Source organism: Lissotriton vulgaris, chromosome 8, assembly GCF_964263255.1.
Source record: "Lissotriton vulgaris chromosome 8, aLisVul1.2, whole genome shotgun sequence".
Lineage (NCBI taxonomy): Eukaryota > Metazoa > Chordata > Amphibia > Caudata > Salamandridae > Lissotriton > Lissotriton vulgaris.
Window position 1 is genome coordinate 1207937068 of NC_141696.1, and position 27912 is coordinate 1207964979.

Consider the following 27912-nt stretch of genomic DNA (forward strand, 5'->3'; position numbering starts at 1 on the left):
ATAGTAGGGGAATCAATTATCAACAAAGGGGTTGGGGCAATATGGCCAGGGCTATCAGCTAGGGCAATGGCGCCCAGAGATGAGCGCTTATTAGACATACTCAAAGAATCCCGGGATAACCTTCGTTCTGCCAAGATTATCTCCTTCTCAACTATGGAAACTGCTCGGGTTATGAACTGGTCCATAGTACCTAAAACAACGTCTCCAGCAGATTTCTTTGTCTTGCAGGATCGAGTACCTGAAGCCATTGTCCTGTTGGCTGAATATCCGCTTTACGGAGCCAAGGGATGTAGCCCAGCCCGGCCTCCTCCGGCCCCGGACGGCCACAGACGGTCCCGCCCTTGTCCCGGGCTTCTCCCGGCGCGCTCCCGCACGCTCCAGCGTAGCGGGGGCGGCTCCCTCCTTTTGAGTCAGCAACTGTTAGTACGTGAGGTGATAGGCGGGGGGCGTGGCCAGCGGGGAGAGCAGCCCAGGTGTTGCAGGTTGGGCGCGCAGGGGCTCCTGGATGCTGGAGTCCCTGCCTGTGCTCGCAGCCCCGCTGGTCGACTTGCCTTTCCCCGCGCTCCTCCTCAGCAAACAGCAGTCACCAGCAGCAGATGGCGCGCTGCGGGACCCGCGAAGCGGGTCCGGCGAGGTGCTGGTCGGGAGGCGATGAGGGTCCGTTTCCCGCAAAGGGCAGCAGAGAGTCCACACTCCTTCGCAATCCGGGTGAGTTTGAGCAAGGAACAGCTTCCAAGGGTCCCACAGGGGCAAGAGTGAAGCCCGGTTTTCACTCTGTTGGCGGGGGGCGTGGCCAGCGGGGAGAGCAGCCCAGGTGTTGCAGGTTGGGCGCGCAGGGGCTCCTGGATGCTGGAGTCCCTGCCTGTGCTCGCAGCCCCGCTGGTCGACTTGCCTTTCCCCGCGCTCCTCCTCAGCAAACAGCAGTCACCAGCAGCAGATTGCGCGCTGCGGGACCCGCGAAGCGGGTCCGGCGAGGTGCTGGTCGGGAGGCGATGAGGGTCCGTTTCCCGCAAAGGGCAGCAGAGAGTCCACACTCCTTCGCAATCCGGGTGAGTTTGAGCAAGGAACAGCTTCCAAGGGTCCCACAGGGGCAAGAGTGAAGCCCGGTTTTCACTCTGTTGGCGGGGGGCGTGGCCAGCGGGGAGAGCAGCCCAGGTGTTGCAGGTTGGGCGCGCAGGGGCTCCTGGATGCTGGAGTCCCTGCCTGTGCTCGCAGCCCCGCTGGTCGACTTGCCTTTCCCCGCGCTCCTCCTCAGCAAACAGCAGTCACCAGCAGCAGATGGCGCGCTGCGGGACCCGCGAAGCGGGTCCGGCGAGGTGCTGGTCGGGAGGCGATGAGGGTCCGTTTCCCGCAAAGGGCAGCAGAGAGTCCACACTCCTTCGCAATCCGGGTGAGTTTGAGCAAGGAACAGCTTCCAAGGGTCCCACAGGGGCGAGAGTGAAGCCCGGTTTTCACTCTGTTGGCGGGGGGCGTGGCCAGCGGGGAGAGCAGCCCAGGTGTTGCAGGTTGGGCGCGCAGGGGCTCCTGGATGCTGGAGTCCCTGCCTGTGCTCGCAGCCCCGCTGGTCGACTTGCCTTTCCCCGCGCTCCTCCTCAGCAAACAGCAGTCACCAGCAGCAGATGGCGCGCTGCGGGACCCGCGAAGCGGGTCCGGCGAGGTGCTGGTCGGGAGGCGATGAGGGTCCGTTTCCCGCAAAGGGCAGCAGAGAGTCCACACTCCTTCGCAATCCGGGTGAGTTTGAGCAAGGAACAGCTTCCAAGGGTCCCCAATATTGTTTTTATCTGTTGAAATGTATTTGCTGATTTTAATATTTTACTGTTGTAATTGTTTTTTTTTGTACGTTACCATTTTCTGTATTGCCATTTATTATAAAAAAATTAATAAACTATTTTGAACTCAAAAGCTACAGTAGTACAGAGTTCTGGTACACGATTAATATGCTACAAAACCCCACAGCTCATGTGATCAGCTCACATCTGACCGAAGAGGCCTGGACAACCTTTCTCTGTGATCACTTCACACAACAGATCAGTTGAAGGAAGCGAGAATCCATGAAACGCACAACAATCCAGTATCTACTACAAGCGTAATCTCTTCCAATCAAATTTCAAAGAGAACTGCAAAGGGCAGAAGAGAGGGAGAGCCGGGCCCTGATGGGATCCCCTGATATTGTTTAAACTAGACCGTGGCTACTGGGCGGAAGCACTGAAAGCAGTCTTTGAATGAATTCTCCAAACAGAGATAATTACAGTCTCCTGGTGGGGCTTAATCATCTCTACAATCTCCAAAAGAGGAGTCAAGAATGAGGCCAAAAACTACAGATTAATAGCGGGTAGACAATGACCCCAAATATTATGATGGTGCAGTGAGCTAAAAAACGGTGTTGGATTAAGCCCTGATCTCTTGACTGGGTGAGAGTATTCTGCTTAATTCAGAAACTCTATCCATCACCACTCCCTGTTGTTTAATTATTGCAGCTGGTAGTGCGGGCTTAACTGCCATTTCGACCTAGCACATATTTAAAAAGTAGGACATGTGTGTTTAAGTTTAACATGTCCTGATAGTGGAAACACTCCTGAAGTAATTGTTTCACTTCTGTAAGGTCTATTTCTCCTCTTGCCTAACACAAGGTTACATTACTACATTTAATAAGTGCTAACTTTGTTTTTGGAGCAGGTAGAGATGTCCTGTTTATACTCAAATAAATTGTAATTTAAAATCCTCTTTAACAGTAAAGTCATATTTTAAGTCGCAATTCTGAATATGTCACTTATGGAAAATTGGCCTTTTCTTGTCCTAACCATTTTGTGCCTCTGCCAGTGTCCTGTGTCACATGACTGTGAAGGGCTCTGCTATTGGGCTTTGTCTATTCCTCCCAGACAATGATACAAAAAGGGAACTAGGTGTGGGCTGGATAGCCCATCCTGCTAGGATGACTGGGGTCGAGCTGTTCCCTGCCCTACTTACACTTCCAAGGGCTTGCCTCCAGCACACATAAAGGAACCTAACACTAGCCTTTTGTCAAGCCAGACTTCCTGGACCCTTGACCGGGGAAAGGAAGAACTTTCCAGGACCTTATGTCTGGTTAGTATAGGGTTCCCCCTTTATCCCCTCCCCCGCTTCAAAGGCTGGCACCAGATCTAAATATTGGACCTCCAGAGCCACTCTTCTGTACACTCCTGGAAAACCTCAGAAGGACTGCCCGGCCGCTACCAGAGGACTGCCCTGTTGCTGCCAGAAGACTCCTATGCGTCTACCAGAAGACTGCCCTGCTACCAAGAGTGAGTCCAAGGGCTAGTCGGATGGTCTCCTGTGGGAAATGCTTTAACATAGCAAGCTCCTGAGGCCTTTAACCCTACTGCTGGCCTCTGCTGGAGTGATTCCTAACCCTTTCAAGTGGTGTCCCAGGTCCTGGACCTTTGGTAGTGGTGTTGGTGATACTAATCCAAAAGCTGGGACTTGAAAATGAATATTCACAAACACTTCCTAAAGAATAAACAGAAGACCAGGACATACCTGACCCCCCCCCCCCCCCAAGTACATCGCCCATCGGCATGACTTCCATGTAGTTCCCTTTATGTTCCTCTCCGCAGATGCAAATCATGCTCAGCTGGATCTCCTGGCAACAGTATTCGGCTTCTTGGAGCCCTCTTCAGCCACAGCTTGCAGTTTCATCCCACTGGAGATTTTCAACTTCAAACAAGTTGCTCCAGTCCGAAGGTACAAATATGCACCAGGCTCAACGACGATTGGCTCCCCATAGGCTACAACGACCTCCAGATTTTCCCACTTGGAGCTTATTCCCAGCATTTTCAACAGCTTAACTGAGACTTTGTCCTGCGACTTCCTGGTGTCGACGACTCCTCCATGAACACAGCCTGCTGCCTTACCCTGCTGAACTCTACCTCTTCAGGTACTTTTCTTAAGACATTTTTCTAAGTCTGAAGATAAGCAGAGACTGGGCCCAATCCACCCCTTGTATCTGACCTGCGCTCGATCGTGGTCGGCCTCAACGTTTTGACTTAGACCTGATTTCACGAAACCATATACCTGCGGTTGGCGTTTTGATCTTTTAGATGCTAGATTTCACTAAAACGTTTTTACTTTATTACTGTTTGTGTGCTGCATATATACTTTACCTCTAAGTTAAACCTGCCGGCTTTTGTGCCAATCTACCAGAGGGTTAAGCACAGATTAATTGGTGAATTTTGTGGTTGAAGGATTGTTGTTCTTGCCTTAGTGGGGCTTCCATTCCCCTCAATGAGTAATACAATTTCTTACATAATTAATACTTACTTTATGTTGCATCATGTAACTGAATAAGCTGCTAAATTAAACAGTACATTGTTCACAATTTGTTTACATGACTGCTCATTCATGCACACTGAAAACTAATCTGTATTTCAATTTTCATTTAGGATGGAACAGAATTATGCTCCATTGCTATTGCGAAGCAAAGAACTGGTGTTTCCGTTGGCGATCGTCCTTCAAGACCTACACTTTTAGAACAAGTATTGAACCAGAAAAGATTGGTAAGTATTGTATCTCTAATAAAAGTCCTTGATGTTTGGAATATTTGTAAAGGCAACATAGGCATCTTTTGGTAAAACCATATGAGCTTAATGACAGTGCGCCATCCAAATGGAGTTGTGACTAGTGTACTGCTGCTACGAACACCTGGGCTGATTGCTTATATATCACCAGCGAGCCTTGCAACATTCTGGACCTGCTCATTTGCCTGCTAAATGAGCTCAGTATCAGTGTTCACATTGGGGCAAAGGTCTTGTCACTGACATTTTCTTCCATATTCTGTGATGACTGTGGTTGGTTCTTGAAAAGGAGCTAAAAAAAAGCAATCTGTCTAAGAGACAGTAGGCTATGCTGAAAGCTCTCCCATCATTGGAAAGTATAGTATTATCTTTGTGCAGAGTGCCTACGACTGACCAAAGGCCCCCTGTTCACTGCAGCAGTCTCGCTGAAGTGCCTTCCTACTCTGAGACACTCCGCCTTTCTTCTCCTCCAGGCCACCTGAGGCTGTCTTACTTGCCCCAACCCCAGAATCTCCCTGGTGCGCATCAAAGCACTTCTACTATTTTACCAAGGCGACCCGGGTGCTCCTGTCATCCTCTCTATTTTCCCAGAAGCGTTGATTGGGGAAGCAGTCACCTTGCATTTGAAAAGAAAGTAGCACTACACATAAGTAGTAGATGTAATGATAGTGAAAGAAACGTATTAAAAATGATTGTGAGTGTGTACAGACTTGTTTGGGCATGCGTGGCTATACTTGTGTGTATGTTTGAGGAGTGTTTTGTATAGCAGTAATCTGTGTTATATTGTGGGCATCCATGGTACTGTAATGGGTCTGGCAACACAGTGGTGCAGGAAGTTGGCAGCTTATCGGTAAATCAAAAATCTGATATATTGTGCAAAGAGTTCATGGTTTCCCTCATGAGTGAACAGGGGCTTGCTCTAGCAATCCCAAGGTGCTCTGTTAGAGGGTTGTGTGGTTGAGCAGCCTTAAGCTTAACCGAGAGGCGTGCAAGACATCTGCAAATACACGTGATAGTCAATAAATGATACACACAACTTAAGAAGGAGATCCACACCAATCTATAAAAAGAACAATTACCTTTTATATATATTTAGGCACCAGAAGCAATTTGTTTGTGTAAGTAAGTTTTTAAAGAGAAATACTTTAGAGTTAAAAAAGTAGAGCATTCAGGTACAGAACAGCAACTTAGGGAACCAATCTCCAGGAGATCAGGTGAGTGGTGGTCAAGGTCTAAGGCAGCACCAGCAGAACCCCACCAGCGATACTAGGGCGGCCGGGTGCAGGGTGCAAAAACAGCATCTGGAGCCCAAAGTTTACTCCATGAGGATCGTCTCTGCGAAAAGAGGCTGTAAGCTCTGGCTGGGTGGCCAGTGGAGCTGAACCAACAGGGAGACTCACTCCTCAGGATACTCTGGTAGGAGGGGACCCCTTTGGTCCTCTTCTCCATGGCCCTAGGTCGACGGGTGCAGAGATGTCTTTAGGCATTGGATTTTTCTTACCAGAGCAGTTGGGGTAGAGAAGGACCTTAATGCGGAGGCTACAGGCGATGTTGGAGGGTCCACGAGGGCTGGGACCACAATGGACTTGGGCTCTGGAGGGCTGGGGGAGCACAATGACACCATTTGCCCACTTCAATTCTGGCTTGGAGCAAACGGCGCAGTAGTGTCCTAAGGCGTCAATTTTTTTCTTTTTATTTCTTCTTTTTCTGCAGTCACAGAGTCCTCTCAGGATTCTTTGGGTGGATGCAGGGAAGCAGTTCCGCTATTTCTTGGGAGGTCTTGGTTCCTGGGTGACGTGCTGGCAGGTCTCCTGGGCTTTGGGGATTCAGCAGTTGCAGAACACGATGACTTTCAGTGCGATTAATGAAGGCAGCAGGCAGGCTAGTGGGGTTGGCGCCAAGTCAGTTGTGGAGCCTTCTGTTCTTGCTAAGCAACTCTTTATGCCCGTCTTCATTCTTCAGATCATCAGGATCTGATTCTCTGGTTCCAGGGGCTCCCTTAAATACTGAATTTAGGAACGTTAGGGGAGTGTAGGGCAGTTGCAATTGGGCTACTGACCCCTGGGGTCACTACGCCCCCTATATGACCACTTCCTGTGAGAAATGGGCACAACTCTGTTCCAAAATTCCTAAGTATGCCATCACAAAGATAGCTACTTCTGAAAGTCATGTCCACCTCAGTTTAGCCCACCTTAGGGGTGGTACTAGCCTGGGGGTGGCACACCTACCTAGCTAATTTCCCCGTCTTTTCTGGTGCCAGAGGGGCTCTGTACAAAAGTCTCACTTCTTCTCCTGTGAGGGGAGCCAGATGCACATTTCAAAGGCGGCAGATCTTTGAAGCTTGCCGGCCTAGGAAGGCTAATCAGCATGCCATCCTGTGTGAGTGAGTGTGACACCATCTTCCCAGACAGGTTTTTATTCTGGGTCTCCTGAGAGCGAAAGGCTCTCACCCTAAGGGGTCAGAACAGTGGCTCGGGCAGCAGGTTGGTAGAAACAAGTCAGCAAGCACACCGGCAGCTGGTAGGTTTTCATGGGGCACCTCTAAGGTGCCCCCTGGGGTGCATTTATTGCTAAATTTAACACTGGAATCAGTGTGGGTTTATCACTGTGAGATGTTTGATGCCAAACACCCCTATTTTCAGTGAAGCTATCATGCAGCTGGGGAACTCGTTTTCACATGTGTCCATCACATGTTTTAAAATGGCTTTCCTGGTCACTTGTACTGGCAGTATCTGAAAGAACCAGGTTTGTATTAGATTCCTTACCTTAGAACATCCCCAAGCGTCAGACTGAATCCGGAAAATTTTAGCGTAGCAGTACCCCTGCGCGTCGGTAGGCGTCGTCTGCGGCTCTGCGTCCGGCGTCGTTGGCGCTGGGATGACATCGCGGAGTACCTAGATGCCGCCCTCGCGAGCTGACGTCAGTTCTTCTTTTTTCCGCGCCAGCAAGCACAGGTCCAGAGAAAGCGGTACCCTTAAGTCACTTTTTGACTAAGCTTTTTCAAACCTTTTTGGATCCGTTTCGAGTCTACGACTCCATCGGTGCCGGTAGGGAGGCCCGGGTTCAAGCCCTGTGCCGACTGCAACCGACTGATGTCGCTTACCGACCCCCATCGCCAGTGACTACATTGCCTGGGGCCCGACCACGATGACAAGTCATGCCCCGACTGCCGGACCTTGACGTCGAAGGCTAGGCGGGAGCGGTCTCGTAAGCGCTACGAGCTCCGGCAGTCGGCCCGCGGCGTTCGAGGTCCCGGTCCGGAAGGAGGTCGAGGGACCGGAGTCATCATAGCTCGGCGAGTCGCCAGCACTCGTCGGGCTCCAAGTCCTCAGGTAAGAGTCACAAGAAGTCGAAGAGGCGACATCGCTCTTCTGACTGCCCCCGAAGCTCGCGCGACGTGGCCGGGGGTTCGGGTGACACCGCCCACGCGGCTCCACCGGAGCCACAGGCGTCGCGGCCTGCTTCATATCTGCTGGTCCCTGGGCAGAATGCGACGCCCGTGAGATCTAGGCCTTCCCCATGGCCATGAGGTCGCTCACTCCTCCGTCGGGTTCCGCGACGCCTTCGGGCCACGCGGCCCCGACTGGGAGCCCAAGCGGGCCGGGTGCTTCGGCCCCGGCGCCGTCGGTGACTTCGGTCCCGCCGCCGCAAGGCCCCACTGGATCTGGTTCCGGATCCGGGTCGCCGCTGGTCGACCTTACGACCCCGCCAGCGTTGACCACTAGGGTCTCACCCCTGGCGCCGTCCTCGTACGACGCCGTCCCTGGTCCAACCCTCAGTCCGGATCCGACGCCGGAGGGCGTCGCTGGACGCCGCATTCAGCACCGGCCGAAGAGGAATTCTTAGAAGATCTGGGTCCATCCTTTACCCCTGAATATCAAGAGATGGACGACGAGGGAGGCTGGCAGGGGTCTGAGGACCCTCTGGGAAGTGAGTGCCAGTCATTTCAGGACTGGACACAGGAACTAGGGAAGGTCAGTGGCCTGGATACCTCCCCAGACACTGGTTGTGTCGCCCCTCCAACCGTGGCTACGGAGGAGGGGGCTAATTATAGTGTGGTGCTGATGAGGGCGGCCAAGGCCTTGGCTCTTGAGCTCCCTGTCGCAACGGTGAGGTCTAACATCCTCACAGAGGTCCTTAAACCGCAGGTAAGCTCCCCAGAGCCTCTACTGCCTTTTAATGAGGCTCTCACGGATGTCCTGTTGGGCACTTGGTGCAGGCCCACTACATGTCCGCCTGTAGATAGGAACGTCGCTAGGCGCCACCGCCCTGCTCAGGGCGACCCTAGTTTCTTGTCCACCCAACCCACCCCGAGAGCCTGGTGATCCAGGCCTAAACTTCCCAATCCGCATTCCCAACCGCACCTCCGGATTGGGAATCCAAGAGGTATGAGCAATTCGGCAAGAAGATGTTCTCCTCCCTTAGTTTGGGGTTGCGGGCGGTCAACACTGCATGCCTCTTGGGCCATTACACCCACTCCCTGTGGGATACGGTTGCGGCCGTGCTGCTCGAGTGCCCGGAGGGAGCCCGGGTAAAGCTTGCTCAAGCCCTCGCGGAGGGACGAGACGCAGCGCAGTATTCAATACGATGTGGACTGGATACCACAGACTCACTTGGGAGAGCGATTTCCACGTCTGTGGCGGTTCGCCGCCACGCCTGGCTAAGGTCCGCCAACATCTCAGCCGATGTCCAGAACACCCTTATGGACATGCCGTTCGATGGCAGCGACCTCTTCGGTAGCAAGGCAGATAGTGCGCTGGAATGCTTTAAGGACTCCATGGCTACAGCCAAGTCCTTGGGCCTGTCGGCCCGCGCCACCAATCTTCTGCCCAGCATTCCTTTCGTGGCCACGGAAGGGGCGCCCCCACACGTCCTGCCAGCCACTGGCCGCAGACTACCATTCAGTGCGGCGGCGGGCGTGGTTACGGTCACAGCGGTAACGGGGGACAACGGCGCGGCCAGTCCACATCCACCCTGCAGCATCCGCCTCAAAGCCTTCCTAGTCCGAGCTGTCAGGCCCATTTGACGCCAGTGGGGGGCAGGGTTTGCCATCACCTCCTCCATTGGCGCTCCATCGGACAGGTGGGTGCTGCAAATCGTCCGAAGGGGCTACTCCCTCCCTTTCGAGGCGACCCCTCCAGCCATGCCACCGCAGAACCACCACGTGTCGGGGGATCACTTGAAACTTTCTGGTTCCCTAGAATGGCACAGGGGGCCTACGCCCTATCTTGGACCTGCGGAACGTCAACGGCTTCCTCCGGAAGGAGAAGTTCAAGATGCTGACTCTCGCTCCGATCTTCGGTGCCCTGGACCCGGGAGACTGGATGGTAGCGTTGGACTTGCAGGACTCTTATTTTCACATCCCCGTCCTGCCGGCCCACCGGCGTTACCTGCGGTTCACGTTAGGCCACGAGCACTTCCAGTTTACCGTGCTCCCCTTCGGCCTTACCAGCGCCCCACGGGTGTTAACGAAAGTGATGGCGGTGGTCGCAGCTCATCTGCGCAGGTTAGGGGTTTCAGTCTTCCCCAACCTCGACGACTGGTTGTTGAGGGCGGGCTCGCCCCAGACAGTCGTCAGCCTGAGGAAATATAAATTTTATGGTCAAGTAATGTTCCCTAACGTGTACCCCACCGTCTCCATGTACCAGCTTAAAGTGCATGTAACTTCCCTCCTGTGCCAGCTATGAAGACGCAAATACATTTGCGTCCAACGTTAATATGTCCTCTTTCAGACCCACCCTGAATGGGTTGAATACTCCGTTCCTAAGTATGCTATGCCAACGTCTTTTTGTGGTGTACTCTACACGTTTTTCAGCTCTGGCGAAATAGGCCCAGAATTCTGCCATCAGCCTTTTTCCTGCCTTCTGACTCTGAAAGCCTCAGCCCAGGCTGCTTCTGTACCCGTGACCTCTGCCTTACTCCCTGTGCGGCTTACGGCGCTTAGCTCAGCCTGCTGCCTGCCAAGACTGTATTCAACCTTCGAATTATCTGTTCCGCTCCTCGAAAATGCATTCCTGCCTACTAGTTTAAGTAAACACCCCCCCCAGCTGCAGAGCAAAGGGCCCGGCCTCACTGTCTCCGTGCAAGTAATTCATAGCCTCTGTTACGATGGTAGGCCCATGCCCCCTCTCATCTCATGCAGACACTTAGACGCTTATACACGCACTCACAGTCAGTATAGAATAGCTTCTACCCCAGAGACCTTTTCCGTTTAGATAATACAGTTCCTAAACATCAGATATCAGATATGATAGAGGTACGAGTTGCTCTGACATGCCAGACTTCTGTCTCTTTCCGCCAGTGTAAATGTCAAGTCCCCTGCACCCTCCGGTTTCACGTCAATCACACGTCATGCAGCTGCGCGCGCATCCAGGCCTCAGATTTCTGCTGACATTACAAGATTCTGCTTTGTTGCCACCCACTTGTGACACCTACCTGTGACGTTTCTAGCACATACCTCTATGTTCACGCCTAGTTCACGCCTTCTGATTACGTATCACTACCACGTGTGTGCTCTTATCTTGTTTCTCTCAGCTGTTACGCCTACTGTATTGGTTTCTACTGTATGATTTAAGTATATAAGCTATGTATTGTCAATAAAATATTGCTCTATCCCTTCCTACACCCCAGTGGTGGTAGGAACATGATATCCGGTTCAAGAACCATTCCTTTTTAAGGAATAAAACCCCTAAAAACTCTAACACCACGGACTCTGCCTCTTTCTTTCCGATTGAGTTATTATTGATTAAGTACTTACCTGCATAGAAATTAGGACGGTAAATCAAATATTTACCACATTATTTTGGCCTTCCACATCGGGCAGTCCATCACCTTGCCCACCTTCTTTCCGCCTCCGCATCCCTCGGAAGAGGAAGAGAGGCTCCACTGTCTGGATGCAAAACATGCGCTCTCATACTATCTGGATCGCACACGCCAGTTCCGGGTGGATGACCAACTCTTTGTTGGTTACATGGGCTCTAAGAAGGGATGGGCGGTGCACAAACGGACCATTTCTCGATGGGTCGTCTTGTGCATCAAGGCTTGTTATTCTTTGGCTAAAAAGGAGCCTCCTGTGGGGCTACGTGCCCATTCCACTCGGGCCACAGCGGCTACTACTGCCCTGGGCCGGGGAGTCCCTTTGCAGGACATCTGTCGGGCAGCTACGTGGGTCTCGCTGCACACGTTCGCAAGACACTACTGCCTGGACAGCCAAGTCCGGAGAGATGGCTTTTTCGGACGTTCCATTCTCCAGGACTTTCTGGTGTGATCATTGGTTCGCAGACCCACCACCGGGGTTGGTATTGCTGGGGTATCTATTCTAAGTTAAGGAATCTAATACTAACCTGTTTCTTTCAAATGCACAAGTTACTTACCTTCGATATATCTGTAAGAAACAGTAGTTAGTATTAGATTCCTTACCGCCCCACCCATCCTCCCCGTTCTGCGAACCGATATCTAGGGTTAAGGTCACCCCCTTTCAGGGCCCTAGTTTCATGGCACCAGTGTTGGTTTTTATCACGGCTCTGCTTTTCTGGCACGGAAAAGCTGTGTATGAAAACTGACGTCAGCGCGCGAGGGCGGCGTCTAGGTACTCCGGCGATGTCATCTTGGCGCCAACGACGACGGACGCGGAGCCGCAGACGGCGCCTACCGACGCGCAGGGGTACTGCTACGTATCCAGTCTGACACCTGGGGATATTCTAAGGTAAGGAATCTAATACTAACTACTGTTTCTTACAGATATATCGCTACCAAAGGTAAGTAACTTGTGCAATAGGTCTGACTAGCACAGGGGCATATCTGCTGATGCAGGTATGCCCTCACATATAATATTAAGCATCCTCCCTTAGGGCTGTTAGGCCTGCTGTATGGGTGACGTACCAATACTACATGCAGTGGTAGGGTACGTGGCACACAGGGATTTGTGACGTGTCGTATTTTCACTTTTGTCTGCACTAAGACAGGCAGGCTGCAATGTCAGCCTTACATGTGCTTTCTGAGGTTCCCTTAGGGTTGCAAAAATTGTGCTGCACCCTTAAAGACCCTCTTTAGTACATCAAGCCCTAGGTACCAGGGGAATCATTTACTTGGGACTTACAGAGGGTGCTAAAGGTATGGCCAATTGGGGAAACAATTGTCCAGTTGGGGGGAAGAACACTGGCACCAGGTTAGCAGGAACTCCGTGCACTTCAGTCAGTCAAAGTTGCATCAAATACCAGGCTAAAAGTGGTGGGTGTACTGCAGCAAAAACCCAGATTTTTGCAGGTGTATATTCTTAACATATTGAATGCCTTCAAGAGATCTGCACCTACAATAACGCTGATCCCTGCATTATTGTGGTAGGCCATGGCAATATTAAGAGTGAATGTTTTCCTACCTAGGCATCACACATAGAGTTGAAGGCAAAACCTTGCTTGTGCTCTCACCTGGACAATGTAAGTTGGCTATACAGAGGAGTCAGAAATCTCTCATGGAAAGAAATTATAACAGATGCAGAACTAAGCAGCCATAATACTGCTACACTTGAAACACTGGGACATTATCAGACCTGACCGTGCAGAGGCTCATAGTGTCTCACAGATAACATTCAAAATACTATGCAGAGTACATTTAACACTGTGTGGAATAGGATCCACAAACCAGTAACAAAAGATTGAGGCCCACTGCCTTATTTAAAGCATCTGATGCAACATGCTTTTGCAGCTGAAAGTGTCATGTTTCAACCAGACTTGGCTTCGAGAATGTTCTTGCTTAGTGCAAACCAGCAAGCTTTTGAAACCTTATGCCACCCGCAAACCTGAACTAACTAGAAAGGACCTCCCTTTCCCAAAGGTTACAAAAACTTTCTTTTGGGAATTTTTGTGTCTAAGTGATGCCTCGGCAACATTCATGAAAACAGCCATCAGCCATCAAATAAGAGAACCAATATACAATGAAATATATGTTTACTGTAAAATAAATCTGATGAGAACAGACAGAAGCTGATCCACATTCGCTGCAGCCCGTGTTGGGAAGTTCACACCATGCTGAAACTTAGCAAGCAGACTGGCAGGTTCACCTGTAACTGTTGTTGACTATTTGAGAGCCACAATCAATACAATAGCCACAATCAAAGACTACACAATATGTTGTCATCTGCCACTTGCACAGCTGCATGCTCTGTAAGTGGCAGATGACAACATATTGTGGCAACGACTGACACTCCAGCAGAATGCCAACATCCACCCTAACAGAATTCTGACACCGGGCCCTGGTGATAATTCCAGTCCTAATCTGGGCAGCCATGGTATAATGGTGCCAAGGTATGAGTATTAATACTTTTAAATATATTAATATTCAAGCAGGAACCATGCAAGCTTCCCTTGAAATCTGTTTCCTTCATTACCTCACCTCAGTTTTTTTGCCCACAACTGGTGACAATTGCAACCTTTGTCACTGTTCGAATTTGGTCATTTTTAGCTTTTGTCTAGACAGCGCATGCACTGTCAATGCACGATTTCTTCTAACCACAAAAAAGCTGAAAACGAACTCTGAGCCAGCCCCTTACTTACTGTTAATTACCATTGGTTGGCTTCGACCTCAGTCTTCCACGCTACTCAGTAGTCAGCTCCTCCTGCTGCCTCCTGCTTCCACTTTCTCTTCCTGACTTCTGTGGAGCATAGACCAAGTACAGTTTCCTGTCTATGACCAGTGGCCTTTTAGGTCGAAGCCTAGGTTTGCTAAAGACTTCTTCCGCCCATTGCTTTCCCTTGGCTTGCGCTTTACAGATACCGCAACTGAATATCAGTGAACCAGATTATATTCAGAGGATCCAAGATTTCGGCAGTTTATTCCATACATATTACGTCTTCTGCTTGAGAGTGACTTGTCTGGACTTTCATATGCTGTAAACCACATACTGAAGGCAGGAGTTTATCTTCAAAATCTATCTACAAAGGAATTAATTGACAAAGTTTATGGAAAGGATGAAAAGTTAAAATACAGCTTGATTAATTTGATGGCGTGCCAATGTGGCACCAAAGAGTATTGGTATCATCGTCATGGAGAACTGAAATGTATGTTGAGAAACCTATGTGCACCTACTTGGTTTCTGACAATCAGTTGTGCTGAGTACACGTGGGAGGGCCTGCTTGAATTTTTTAAGAGAATCTAACTCAAACATTAAGGACATCAATGTGAAGACAGCAGGAGAACTTTGCTTCTTGGATACTGCTTATGTTTGTAGATATTTTAACCACAGGTTTCAAGCCATGCTGTATTTCATCTTCAACAAAACAAATCTTCCTCCTGGCGAAGTAACTGATTTCTTTTGGCGTAAAGAGTACCAAGCAAGAGGTGCTCCTCATATTCACATGCCTGTTATGGATATAAGATGCACCGAAATTTGGAACAGACAGTGATAAGTTTGTACTCGCTTTCATAGAATATCATGTGACATCTGCCAATCCGAAAGACAGTGGTAAAAAAGCCTGAGACAACAAGTTCTGCACTTCCAAACACATAGATGAGGGAAGTACTGCAGTCAAAAATACAGATACAAAGGAAAGTTTAATACACAGTCATTTTGGATTTACACAACCTGTCATTTTCCAATGACAAGTGAACAGCTTTTTATCAGCAGTCAGACACGAAAATCACCAAAATCACATACAAGCAAGGTTGTTAAAGGGGGCCGCCATTCAGGAACGGGCGAGGTTTAATTCGTCCTGGCCGACTGGAGCCTTGCTTCTCCGACCTGGGAGCTAAGGTGGGTCACAGTCTCTCCCTGCCCTCTGTTCCTTTGCACCTTGCACCTCCGTCCTCCTGCCGTCCTGCTTTCTCCTTCAAGCTTTCTCCTCACTGCAGGAATATTCTAACCAGCCCCGGTTTCAAGAGCCTGACCGCTGCTTGCGCTGCCAGCGCTACAGACCACCTGCAGAGAAAATATATCTAAAAGCGACTGTGGCAGCTGTGCTGCCGCTGAGTGTGTACTCCGGACACCTGCGGAAGCAGCCCAGCTAGACTGGGTGTGGTTTGCAGGCGCATCCAGGAGTCCAACTTGTCTCTACACCACAGGCTTTCTTTTTGGTTCCCACGGCAGACCAGAACTTTAATAGGGCTTCACACCAGCGGCGAGGGCAGCAGAGGTCAGCTACCCAAGGGGAGCCTAAATCCCCCTCCCCTGTACCCCACCCCACAGAGAAAGTTGTGGAGGGAAGATGCAACATGGGTGCAATTGGATAAAAACCAAAAAGTAAACCGCTAGAGTGCAGAAGATCACGTACAAAACAGCAGACCCAGGTGCACATCGAGGCCAGACATTAGTCCAGCTCCCGGTTCGGCTTCCAACTCAGCTGGGCTCTTTGACCAGGCATGCTTGCGTGCGCTCCCCTGGAGGGGTGTGGTGGCGCAGTTCTATCCCGGCATGGGATCGACACGCTGCATCAACCCTCCGCCATAATCAGCAACCGGTACCCTAAGGCACCCAGTGGCATCAAGGGCCGGTACCCAACCTACACAGATCCATCTGAATTTTTTCTGCCCTTTTCAAACTACCTAAGCAGTAAACTGCCACTAGTAGACTCCGCACTAGGAAAAAAAGGAGAGAGAATTTAACCAAGCCAAGGAAGTAAAGAATGCACTAAACAAGGCTTAGTCAGGAAAGCAATGCGGTTCGGGAAGATAAAGGGGCAACCCCAATGTAACCGGGATGTGCAAAACGTAGACAGAAAGCCCCAATGTATAAAAGTGATCAAACTCAGCCTCCAACCGCACTAATCTCTTTCAATTCAGTGACACAGAACGCACCACCTCGAAGAATCGACAACTTGGATGTCCAAGGGAAGAACTTTCCTACTAATCTTTCCCAACCAAAACTCTATATTAAATTCCTCTTTCTAAAGGACGCATGCTCTGCCATATTCTCATCTAGTAGTGGAATACAAGGCCTGCAGGTCCCCATCCATTCTGGTCACACATTACCTCAATATATACAAGTTATGAGAGCATCGCAATCTCAAGTAGCCGAAGAGAAGGTGGACGAGGCTGATGAGCATTTTGTACCTCCCACATCTTGCAAGGAAACCTGAGAAGGGATAGGCACACCAACCTCAAGCACTCTTACACCTCCACCTTATCTGCCAGAAAAGGGCTTGCAAGCAGCCACTCATACAGGAGGCAATCAGAAGATGGAACCAGTGCAGTTAAATTCACCCCATCAAATAAATGTCCACCCTCACAGGCCAGAAACTTGCTCCATACAGAAATAAATGCCAGCAAGAACGAGCTATCGAGCGAATCCAGGAAAAAAGAAATAAATACACCGACGTGAGCACCTCCCAGGACCATGACAACTTGCTTAATCCGCCGCTGACACCATCGGGCCACAGGGATCACTCCAAGATCCGAAAGGGGACAGAGGCTCATAAGACGCATTAAATAGAGGAGGACGAGCTAGAAGTCCTTTTCTATCTGGACATCCAGGAGTGGGCCGACATGGTGGCCTCCTACTCGTTGGACCCCTCACAAGGACCTGAACATAGACTCCTCCCAACCAACACTGCATAACGCAGCAAACAGAAATCTGATATGGCCCCTAGAAGCAGAGCCTCCCCAAATAATAAAACAGTTCTTCCTAAAAAGACCAATGTGTAGACCTCCCTGCTAAGCACTATTCAACTGACGGTGGAAGCGCCCCAGTACCAGTCCGACAAGATGGATATACAACTAATGCTTCTTAACACATTGGCCCTATACTTCTGAGGAATCAATGAAAAATTAGGGAATCTCAACTCCTCAATAAATCATGCCGAGCTGCAGGCAAAATTGATCTCCAGCTGTATGCCGATTGTGAAGAAACTATCTTCACTCATCTCCATGTTGTCCAACCTCCTTGATGATCTGAAAAAGGAGACTATAAGCAGTAAGGAGGTTCCTAATTCGGAATTAGCGGTTCCTAAGACGCTAAGCCCGGTGTGGGCTGCTGTTAAATCCTCACACACAGTAAACACTGAAAGCTCATCCAGGGAAGCTACTACCACCGGATCAACAGCACCACTGCCTGAAGCTGCTCCGGCCCAAATTCGAATCGGAGGCGACAACTTAGGAGCAAAGACCACAACAAAAGACCAGAGGCAGCCAAATAGCAGTACACCCACTCTTTTGCCCAAAACGAGGTAACACGACAGGAACCCAAGCAAGTGAATACTCTCAAATGCCTAGTAATTAAGAAGCCTTGTGAGAAGTTGGCCTGATATGTAGTGTTTCCAATTCTGGAACCACTTGGTATCAGTCCAAACAAACCCCAAAGATGTCTGGTTGTAAGTCAACCTTGTTAGACAAGCTATCCTAGTGGTAGCATGGACTAAGCAGCCTTAAAGGCTTAACTTAAGAGGTCGTGTTAAGCGAGCTGTTTTACCACATACAATCCTGTAATCAAATGAAAGGACACCACACAAGTATATATTGTAAAAATATATGTATTTATTTCTAAATTACTCCCCAGTACTCTTTATGAGGAAAGGGGCACAAGCGTTAAATCAAAAGCACAGTATAACATACAAAGTTGCACAATTTTGGATGAGGGCCGGTGGCCACTCAAACCATATACTAAAAAAATGGTATAAGAGATACCAATCGAACAGTGGTTAGGCCTAGGGCCTAGAGAATCGCTGGGAGCAGTCAGGACTAGCAATGCTGAAGTCGGGAGTAGCCCACGGAATTCGGGTGCAGCACGGAAAGTGCGGCTTACACCAATGCAATGTCAATGGTGCGTAAAAGTTACACAAAGTGAGTTTAAAGATGCTTCCGCTGAACCTAGAGGAACAAAACTTAAGACACAGACCCTAGAGGTGTGTACCAACGTGGGCACACCGGCGTTGCAATGTTACCTCACCCACAGGAAGTGGGTGCACAGGGTCGAAGTAGCGTCGGGTTTTGACACGCAGGCTCTGGGTGCTTGGAGCTGAAGAAGCTGCAGGCGATGGAAAGTGGAAGTGTCCGGTGTGATCCAAGGGTGGATCGAAGTCGAAAGTACCTGAAAGCAGAGGGGACAGAGTCTGGGTCACTCAGCAGTGACCAGGGTGGAACCAGGATGGAACCAGGCAATGTCGGGCGCAATCAGGTGGTTGTCGAGAGGCTTCTCTCCGCTGTCACGTGGGCTCTGGGGCATCTGCGACGTCCAGGAGCAGGTCACGATCTGTCCCACGTAGGCTCTCGCCGTCAGCACCGTCGGCTTCAAGATTGCAGCAAACAGCACTTGGCAAAAGCAATCCACGCGGAATCGGAGGATTGCTTCTCACTCGAACCAGGAGGGTCAGAGTGGGGGCTCCTTTTCTCAGGAGCTGGTGCAGATCTGGGGCAACCAGAAAAGCAACTCGTATTCAAGGTTTCGTCTGCACAGGGGCCACAAGCCAGCTGGCAAGTGACCGGGCCAACGCGTCGAGCCAACACAAGCAGAAGGGCCCCACGCAGCACTCGTCGAGTGTGGAGGGGGTAGTTTTGGTGCAAGTGTAGCTCAGGGTGGGGGCTTCTCAAACCCCGGTGCACAGCTTCGAGGGTCACTCGTGGGCTGCACGGTCAGCGTCTCGAGGCCTTTTCAAGATGGCGTGCCCCACGCTTCCGGTCGCCTCCACTGGTCTCAGCTCTGCAGGGACTGTGGATCGGGCTGGGAGAAGGCAGGCAAGCTTGATCTCGTCGATCTCTGTCGCTCGAGTTCCGGCGGGAACTGCAACAAAGCAAGGGCTGAGGGCTGGATGGTGCCTGTTTGCACAGGGTGGTCACTCCTTGACCACAAGGGAGATTCTTCAGTCTTCTATGTTGAGTAGAATGTCGAAGGGTCCAGAATTCGTTTCTTATGTTTCTTCAGGATGATCTGAGTTGCATTGGCACTGCTCCCACTCTTATTCGAATCTGGTGGGCTGGACATCCTGCTAGGTCCCCTCCTATGGGTGGGACCCAGGAAGGGGGTGGTTACACCCCTTTCCTTTGACCCAGGCCGCGCTGGGACGGGGGCTGGAAGGCCCCAGAACCGGTTTGGCCGGATTATGCAAGGGGCAGCCTTGTGCTCCCCAGGCAGTGTCTGGTTTTTTTGAAACCTCCCTACTACAATCCACTATCTCCTGTCTGGGGTGGTTTAACACCGCCCTGCGACAGGAAATCCTTTGTCCAGGCCACCATTTGCTGAGTTTCGGTCAGCAGCAGGAGGCCAGACCCGTGTCTGTGGCAGAGGCATCCATTTTGTGGATCTGAGGCTCATTTTAAATCAACCGCGCTTCAGTAAAGTAACATGTCTTATCCCTCTAGAAGGGTGGAATGCTACCCCCGTCGCCAGAACTGGTGAGGGGGTAGTATTCCAATTCGTATGACACCTTACACAACATGTTTTGATAAAGCCAAACCAAAGTTGCTATATAACCGCGAGGATTATAAGGCGCTTAAGAGTATATGGTATGGCATTATCCCGTATCAGCTTAGGGAGTTGTTCCGGACAGCTGCAGACAGGCTCAGCTCATGCCAGAGCTCCATCTCACACAAAACCACGCACTCTGCCTCCAGGATTGATGAGGCCTTCCATAGGAGTGGCTTACAGGCTTATATATGTGTCCAGACATAGGTTTAGATATAGGTATACTATATCTAAGCAAGGGGTGATTACACCCACTTGCCCCAGCTGAGTGATCAGCCAGTTGTGTCAATTTAAGAGCCAGCCAGGGGTGGCAAAAGCTATGCTTCAGCCCCTGGTAGGCCTTGGTGGCACCTATGCCCTGAGCACCTATAGTGCATGGTACAGGGGCTGACAAGGAGTCCATTTCCAATTGTGGTATGTACCTATAGCACATGTATTATAAATTTAGAGAGAGAACAGCAGGCTGGGGGTCTGATTAGCAGGCCCACAGCCTCAGTAAGTCGAAAACCAGTGAAGCAAAAAGCAAAAATTGGGGTGACCATAGGATAGCAGACCCTACTCTCCTACACCCCCCCCCCCCCCCCAAACGCAGGGACATTAAACTTAACCTTGACCAGATAAGTCTTCATGTTCTAAGTGGAAGTACCTGAAGAGACCATCTGCATTACCATGGTCAGTCCCTGGGCGGTGCTCCACTGTAAAGTCCATCCCCTGTAGGGAAATGGACCACCTGTGCAGTTTGGGATTTTCACCCTTCATCCGATTTAGCCAAAAGAGGGGCTTATGGTCTGTCTGAATTAGGAAGTGGGTACCAAACAAGTATGGCCTCAACTTCTTCAGGGCCCAAACCACAGCAAAGGCCTCCCTCTCAATAGCTGACCAACGTTTCTCCCTGGGGGTCAGCCTTCTGCTAATAAAAGCAATGGGCTGGTCTTGACCATCTTGATTAAGTTGTGAAAGCACAGCTCCCACCCCCAACTCAGAAGCATCTGTCTGTACAATGAACTGTTTGGAGTAGTCAGGACTCTTCAGGATAGGTGCAGAGCACATGGCCTTCTTCAGGTCATCAAATGCCTTTTGACAGCTAACTGTCCACTGAACCTTTTTGGGCATCTTCTTGGATGTCAAGTCATTCAATGGTGTCACAATGGACCCATAGTTCTTTAAAAAAATTCTGTAATACCCAGTCAGGCCCAAGAAGGCTCTGACTTGTGTCTGGGTAGTTGGAGGAGCCCAGTCCTGTATGGCCTGGATCTTGCTCTCCAGTGGTTGAACTTGACCCCCACCTACTAGGTGGCCCAAGTACACAACCTTGCTCTGCCCTATCTGGCACTTGGTAGCCTTGATAGTCAGGCCTGCCTTTTGCAGGGCCTCCAGAACCTTCTTCAGGTGGATCAGGTGATCCTCCCAGGTGGAGCTAAAGACAGCAATATCATCTAGATATGCTGCACAAAAGTCATCCAACCCAGCAAGGACTTGATTCACCAACCTTTGGAAGGTGGCAGGTGCATTCTTCAAACCAAAGGGCATTACCACAAACTGATAATGCCCACTAGGGGTAGAGAATGCTGTTTTGGCTTTTGACTCTTCAGCTAGTCTGATTTGCCAGTAGCCAGCTGTCAAATCAAATGTGCTCAGAAACTTGGCAGAAGCCAATTTATCAATGAGCTCATCTGCTCTTGGAATGGGATGTGCATCTGTCCTAGTGACAGCATTGAGACCTCTGTTGTCCACACAAAACCTCATTTCTCTCTTTCCATCTTGGGTATGAGGTTTTGGCACAAGGACCACTGGGCTAGCCCATGGGCTCTCTGATGGCTCAATCACTCCAAGCTCCAACATCTTATGCACCTCAGCCTTTATACAATCCCTGACATGGTCAGGTTGCCTGTAGATCTTATTCTTTACAGGCAGACTGTCACCAGTGTCCACCTCATGGGTGCACCAATTAGTCTGGCTGGGTGTGAGTGAAAACACATGTCTGTGGGCCTGCAATACCTGTCTGCAGTCCACCTGTTGCTGCTCAGTGAGGCTGCCTGCCAAGGCTACTCCATCAACTGAACCATCATCAGGGTTCTGGGAAAGCAGGTCTGGGAGAGGGTCACTCTCTTCCTCCTGATCCCCATCTGTGGCCATGAGGAGGCTCATGTCCTCCCTGTCAACAAATGCTTTCAAACGGTTCACATGGAGCACCCTGTGGGGGCTCCTAGGGGTGCCAAAGTCAACCACATAGGTGACTTCTCCCTTTTTCTCAATGATAGGGTAGGGTCCAGTCCATTTGTCCTGGAGAGCTGCTGGGCCCACTGGGTCCAACACCCACACCTTCTGCCCTGGCTGGAACTCAACCAGAACAGCCTTTTGGTCATGCCAAGCTTTCTGTAATTCTTGACTGGCCTCAAGGTTTTTGGATGCTCTCTCCATGTATTCAGCCATCCTGGAGCGGAGACCAAGTACATAGTCCACAATGTCTAGTTTAGGCTTTTTGAGAGGTAACTCCCATCCTTCCTTCACCAAACTCAATGGACCCCTCACAGGGTGGCCAAACAAAAGTTCAAAAGGGCTGTAGCCAACCCCCTTCTGTGGGACCTCTCTGTAAGCAAAGAGCAAGCAGGGTAAAAGGATGTCCCATTTCCGCCTAAGCTTCTCTGGTAAACCTTTTATCATTCCCTTTAGGGTCTTGTTGAACCTTTCAACAAGCCCATTGCACTGTGGATGGTAGGGTGTGGTAAACTTATAGTTTACTCCACACTCTTTCCACATTGCTTTTAAGTATCCAGACATAAAGTTGGTACCTCTGTCTGAAAGAACCTCCTTTGGAAAGCCCACTCTTGAGAAAACTGCAATGAGGGCTTTTGCCACCACAGGTGCTGTGGTGGTCCTCAGGGGAATCGCCTCTGGGTACCTGGTGGCATGATCCACTACCACCAGTATAAATCTGTGCCCGGATGCTGTTTGAGGATCCATGGGACCCACAATGTCTATTCCAACTCTTTCAAAGGGTACCCCCACCACAGGTAGTGGTATTTGGGGGGCCTTTGTTGTGCCACCTGACTTACCACTGGCTTGGCAAGTGACACAGGAGCGACAAAACTCCTTGACATTTTCTGACATGTGAGGCCAGTGAAAGTGTGGAACAAGCCTGTCCCAAGTCTTATTCTGGCCTAAGTGTCCTGCAAGGGGAATATCATGGGCCAAGGTAAGAAGGAAACCCCTAAACTTCAAAGGTATAACCAACCTCCTGGTTGTGCAAGGCTTGGGGTCTCTAGCCTCTGAATAAAGGAGTCCTTCATCCCAATAAACTCTATGGGTACCTTGAGCATTCCCTGCAGCCTCAGCAGCAGCTTGCTGTCTGAGGGGTTCAAGGGAAGGGCAATCTAATTGGGCCTGCCCCAGGTCTGCCCTTGAGGGTCCCCCTGTCCCCAGAAACTCAACCTGGTCAGGTTCAAGCTCCTCTGAGACAGTCTCCTCTTGGACTGCAGAATCAGTTTCCTATGAAACTTGATCCTCAACCTAGGGCAAGTGGGAAGGCACAGCCTTAAACCTCATGCTCCTTCTCTTGGGTTGTGGTTGGTCTATTGTTTTAAGATCCACCACTGGTTCAGGAAGGCACTTCTTAGCCTGAGACCTTGTCACTGCAAGGACATGAGCTGAAATCCCTAGCATTTCTGCATGAGTCCTGTACTCCACTTCTGACCAAACTGAGCTTTCAAGATCATTGCCTAACAGACAGTCTACTGGGAGGTCTGCACTCACAACAACTTTCTTTAGGCCATCTACCCCTCCCCAGGAGAAGTTCACAACAGCCACACTATGTGAAGTAGTGGAGTTGCTTGCATTGGTCACTAGGTAACTTTCACCTAGTACAATCTGACCAGGGTCCACAAAGTCTGGTGTCACCATAGTAACACTGGCACAAGTGTCCCTGTAGGCCTGAGCCAGTTTCTCATTGATTAAGGGAGTCTGCCTATATTTGTCCAGGTTACTGGGGCTTACTGCAGTGGTCAAAGATAAGTCCACATCATATAGGAGAACTGCCTGTGTGGGGATTCTGACTAGGCCAGATTCCACCTCAGTACCCAAGGTTAACCCTACTAACCCCTTAGGTTGTGCACTACCACTGCTGACTGTACTAGGGGGTGCAGTTGCTTTAGGAGCTGCAGTGGTAGGAACTGGATTTTTCTTAGTGCATTCACTGCCCCAGTGTGAAACTGATTTGCAGGTATTACACCAAGGTTTCTTTGGGCCATCATTCTTCTTTTTCTTGTTTCCATTTTGGGAACCCCCCTCCTTATTGCTAGTTTGGGGGCCTGAAGACTTCTGGTCCTTTTCTTTATCTTTCTGATTCCCACACTTCTGGTCTGTTTTCTTCTGGTCACCTTGGTTCTGGTTTTTCTGCTTAATCCTTGTTCTGACCCATTTGTCTGCCTTCTTTCCCAATTCTTGGGGAGAGGTCAGATCAGAGTCAACAAGGTATTGATGCAACAGCTGGTTCTGACAGTTATTAAGGATCTGTTCTCTCATCATAAGATTGTACAATCCTGTATAGTCTGAGACTTTACTTCCCTGCAGCCAACCCTCCAGAGCCTTAGTGGCACAATCAACAAAATCAGTCCAGTCCTGAGTCTGTGCTTTTTGGGTGTCTCTGAACAACAACCTGTATTGCTCAGTGGTTAGGCCAAACCCTTCAATAAGAGCACTCTTCAGGACAGAGTAGTTTTTGGCATCCTCAGGTCTAACAGTGAGGAGCCTATCCCTCCCTTTCTCAGAAAAGGAGTACCATAAAATTGCTGCCCACTGATCCTCAGGGACCTGCTGTACCATGCAGGCCCTCTCAAGAGCAGTCATCCATTTGTGGATGTCATTCCCTTCCTTGTAGGGGGGCACAATTTTTGTCAGGTTTCTATTGTCATAGGCCCTGTCTTTTTCTTTAGGAACTTTGCTGCCACCAGTGGCATCTAAGCCACACAATTTTCTTTCTCTTGCTAAAGCAAGTTTAGCTTGAGCCAAGGCTACCTCTTCCCATTCTATTTGGAGTTGGACAGCCCTCATTCTGGCCCTATGCTCTTTTCTCTGGGAGGGAGTCATCCCTCTTTGAGATTCTCTTGAGGCACTAGAAAGATGAGAGTCCCCTGATTGGGATCTCACCCTCCTGTTGCCTGGGAGAATTTGGTTATGAGATCTGGAGTGGTGCTGACCCTCTCCATTCCCATGTAGGTCTAGGTTGGCCTGGTTAAGCCTGGCAACCTGCACCTGGGTCACCCTCTGATCCTGATCTTCAGACTCTTCTACATCTGAGCCTTCCTCTTCCTCTTCCTCCTCCTCTTCTTCATCTGGAAGATCCTCATTCTCAGGGGAGTGTATCCCCTCACCTGAATCTAAGGGAGCCTGACTTACTTTATCTAAGTCATTCTTTTCCAGGATAGCTATCAGGGAAGGAATGGTAGGGCCTCTGCCCTTTTTTAGCCCCCTTGCTGTGCACAAGGCTCTCAAGTCTTTGTGGCTAAGGTTGTCATATCTGGAAGTTGCCTTGGTAGGGTCAACTGCTACAGGAGCAGAGCCTGAGGCTCCACCTGTATCAGACATGACTGTTAGTGAGGTGTAAGTGATGCACTTACCTACACTAAGTGTTTTCCTACTGTACCTTGCTAGTGAGTTGTAGTCAGGGTGTGCTAATCCCTTTAATCTACAACTACTAAGTTCAGTAGAACTTAATATGCTAAGCTTTTGATTTATATGTACCTAAGGTACTTGATGTGATCTTTCAATTTGATGTAAAGATTGCAATGGTAAAACAAACAGCAAGCTCAAATCCGCACCGCTGCACACCATTGTGAGAAGTTGGCCTGATATGTAGTGTTTCCAATTCTGGAACCACTTGGTATCAGTCCAAACAAACCCCAAAGATATCTGGTTGTAAGTCAACCTTGTTAGACAAGCTATCCTAGTGGTAGCATGGACTAAGCAGCCTTAAAGGCTTAACTTAAGAGGTTGTGTTAAGCGAGCTGTTTTACCACATACAATCCTGTAATCAAATGAAAGGACACCACACAAGTATATATTGTAAAAATATATGTATTTATTTCTAAATTACTCCCCAGTACTCTTTATGAGGAAAGGGGCACAAGCGTTAAATCAAAAGCACAGTATAACATACAAAGTTGCACAATTTTGGATGAGGGCCGGTGGCCACTCAAACCATATACTAAAAAAATGGTATAAGAGATACCAATCGAACAGTGGTTAGGCCTAGGGCCTAGAGAATCGCTGGGAGCAGTCAGGACTAGCAATGCTGAAGTCGGGAGTAGCCCACGGAATTCGGGTGCAGCACGGAAAGTGCGGCTTACACCAATGCAATGTCAATGGTGCGTAAAAGTTACACAAAGTGAGTTTAAAGACACTTCCGCTGAACCTAGAGGAACAAAACTTAAGACACAGACCCTAGAGGTGTGTACCAACGTGGGCACACCGGCGTTGCAATGTTACCTCACCCACAGGAAGTGGGTGCACAGGGTCGAAGTGGCGTCGGGTTTTGGCACGCAGGCTCTGGGTGCTTGGAGCTGAAGAAGCTGCAGGCGATGGAAAGTGGAAGTGTCCGGTGTGATCCAAGGGTGGATCGAAGTCGAAAAGTACCTGAAAGCAGAGGGGACAGAGTCTGGGTCACTCAGCAGTGACCAGGGTGGAACCAGGACGGAACCAGGCAATGTCGGGCGCAATCAGGTGGTTGTCGAGAGGCTTCTCTCCGCTGTCACGTGGGCTCTGGGGCATCTGCGACGTCCAGGAGCAGGTCACGATCTGTCCCACGTAGGCTCTCGCCGTCAGCACCGTCGGCTTCAAGATTGCAGCAAACAGCACTTGGCAAAAGCAATCCACGCGGAATCGGGAGATTGCTTCTCACTCGAACCAGGAGGGTCAGAGTGGGGGCTCCTTTTCACAGGAGCTGGTGCAGATCTGGGGCAACCAGAAAAGCAAGTCGTATTCAAGGTTTCGTCGGCACAGGGGCCACAAGCCAGCTGGCAAGTGACCGGGCCAACGCGTCGAGCCAACACAAGCAGAAGGGCCCCACGCAGCACTCGTCGAGTGTGGAGGGGGTAGCTTTGGTGCAAGTGTAGCTCGGGGTGGGGGCTTCTCAAACCCCGGTGCACAGCTTCGAGGGTCACTCGTGGGCTGCACGGTCAGCGTCTCGTGGCCTTTTCAAGATGGCGTGCCCCACGCTTCCGGTCGCCTCCACTGGTCTCAGCTCTGCAGGGACTGTGGATCGGGCTGGGAGAAGGCAGGCAAGCTTTATCTCGTCGATCTCTGTCGCTCGAGTTCCGGCGGGAACTGCAACAAAGCAAGGGTCGAGGGCTGGATGGTGCCTGTTTGCACAGGGTGGTCACTCCTTGACCACAAGGGAGATTCTTCAGTCTTCTATGTTGAGTAGAATGTCGAAGGGTCCAGAATTCGTTTCTTATGTTTCTTCAGGATGATCTAAGTTGCATTGGCACTGCTCCCACTCTTATTCGAATCTGGTGGGCTGGACATCCTGCTAGGTCCCCTCCTATGGGTGGGACCCAGGAAGGGGGTGGTTACACCCCTTTCCTTTGATCCAGGCCGCGCTGGGACGGGGGCTGGAAGGCCCCAGAACCGGTTTGGCCGGATTATGCAAGGGGCAGCCTTGTGCTCCCCAGGCAGTGTCTGGTTTCTTTGAAACCTCCCTACTACAATCCACTATCTCCTGTCTGGGGTGGTTTAACACCGCCCTGCGACAGGAAACCCTTTGTCCAGGCCACCATTTGCTGAGTATCGGGCAGCAGCAGGAGGCCAGACCCGTGTCTATGGCAGAGGCATCCATTTTGTGGATCTGAGGCTCATTTTAAATCAACCGCGTTTCAGTAAAGTAACATGTCTTATCCCTCTAGAAGGGTGGAATGCTACCCCCGTCGCCAGAACTGGCGAGGGGGTAGTATTCCAATTCGTATGACACCTTACACGACATGT

The 27912-nt window shown here is 50.2% G+C and overlaps 1 protein-coding gene across 1 annotated transcript in view; it reads left to right on the plus strand.

The window, feature by feature from the left end:
* The window catches only part of RFXAP (regulatory factor X associated protein), a 121057-nt gene that overhangs the window by 82986 nt on the left and 10159 nt on the right, over positions 1–27912 (plus strand). The window contains exon 2 of the mRNA XM_086935085.1: positions 4419–4532. Within this exon, the coding sequence (XP_086791211.1) occupies positions 4419–4532 (114 nt within the window). The remainder of the gene's footprint in view (positions 1–4418; positions 4533–27912) is intronic.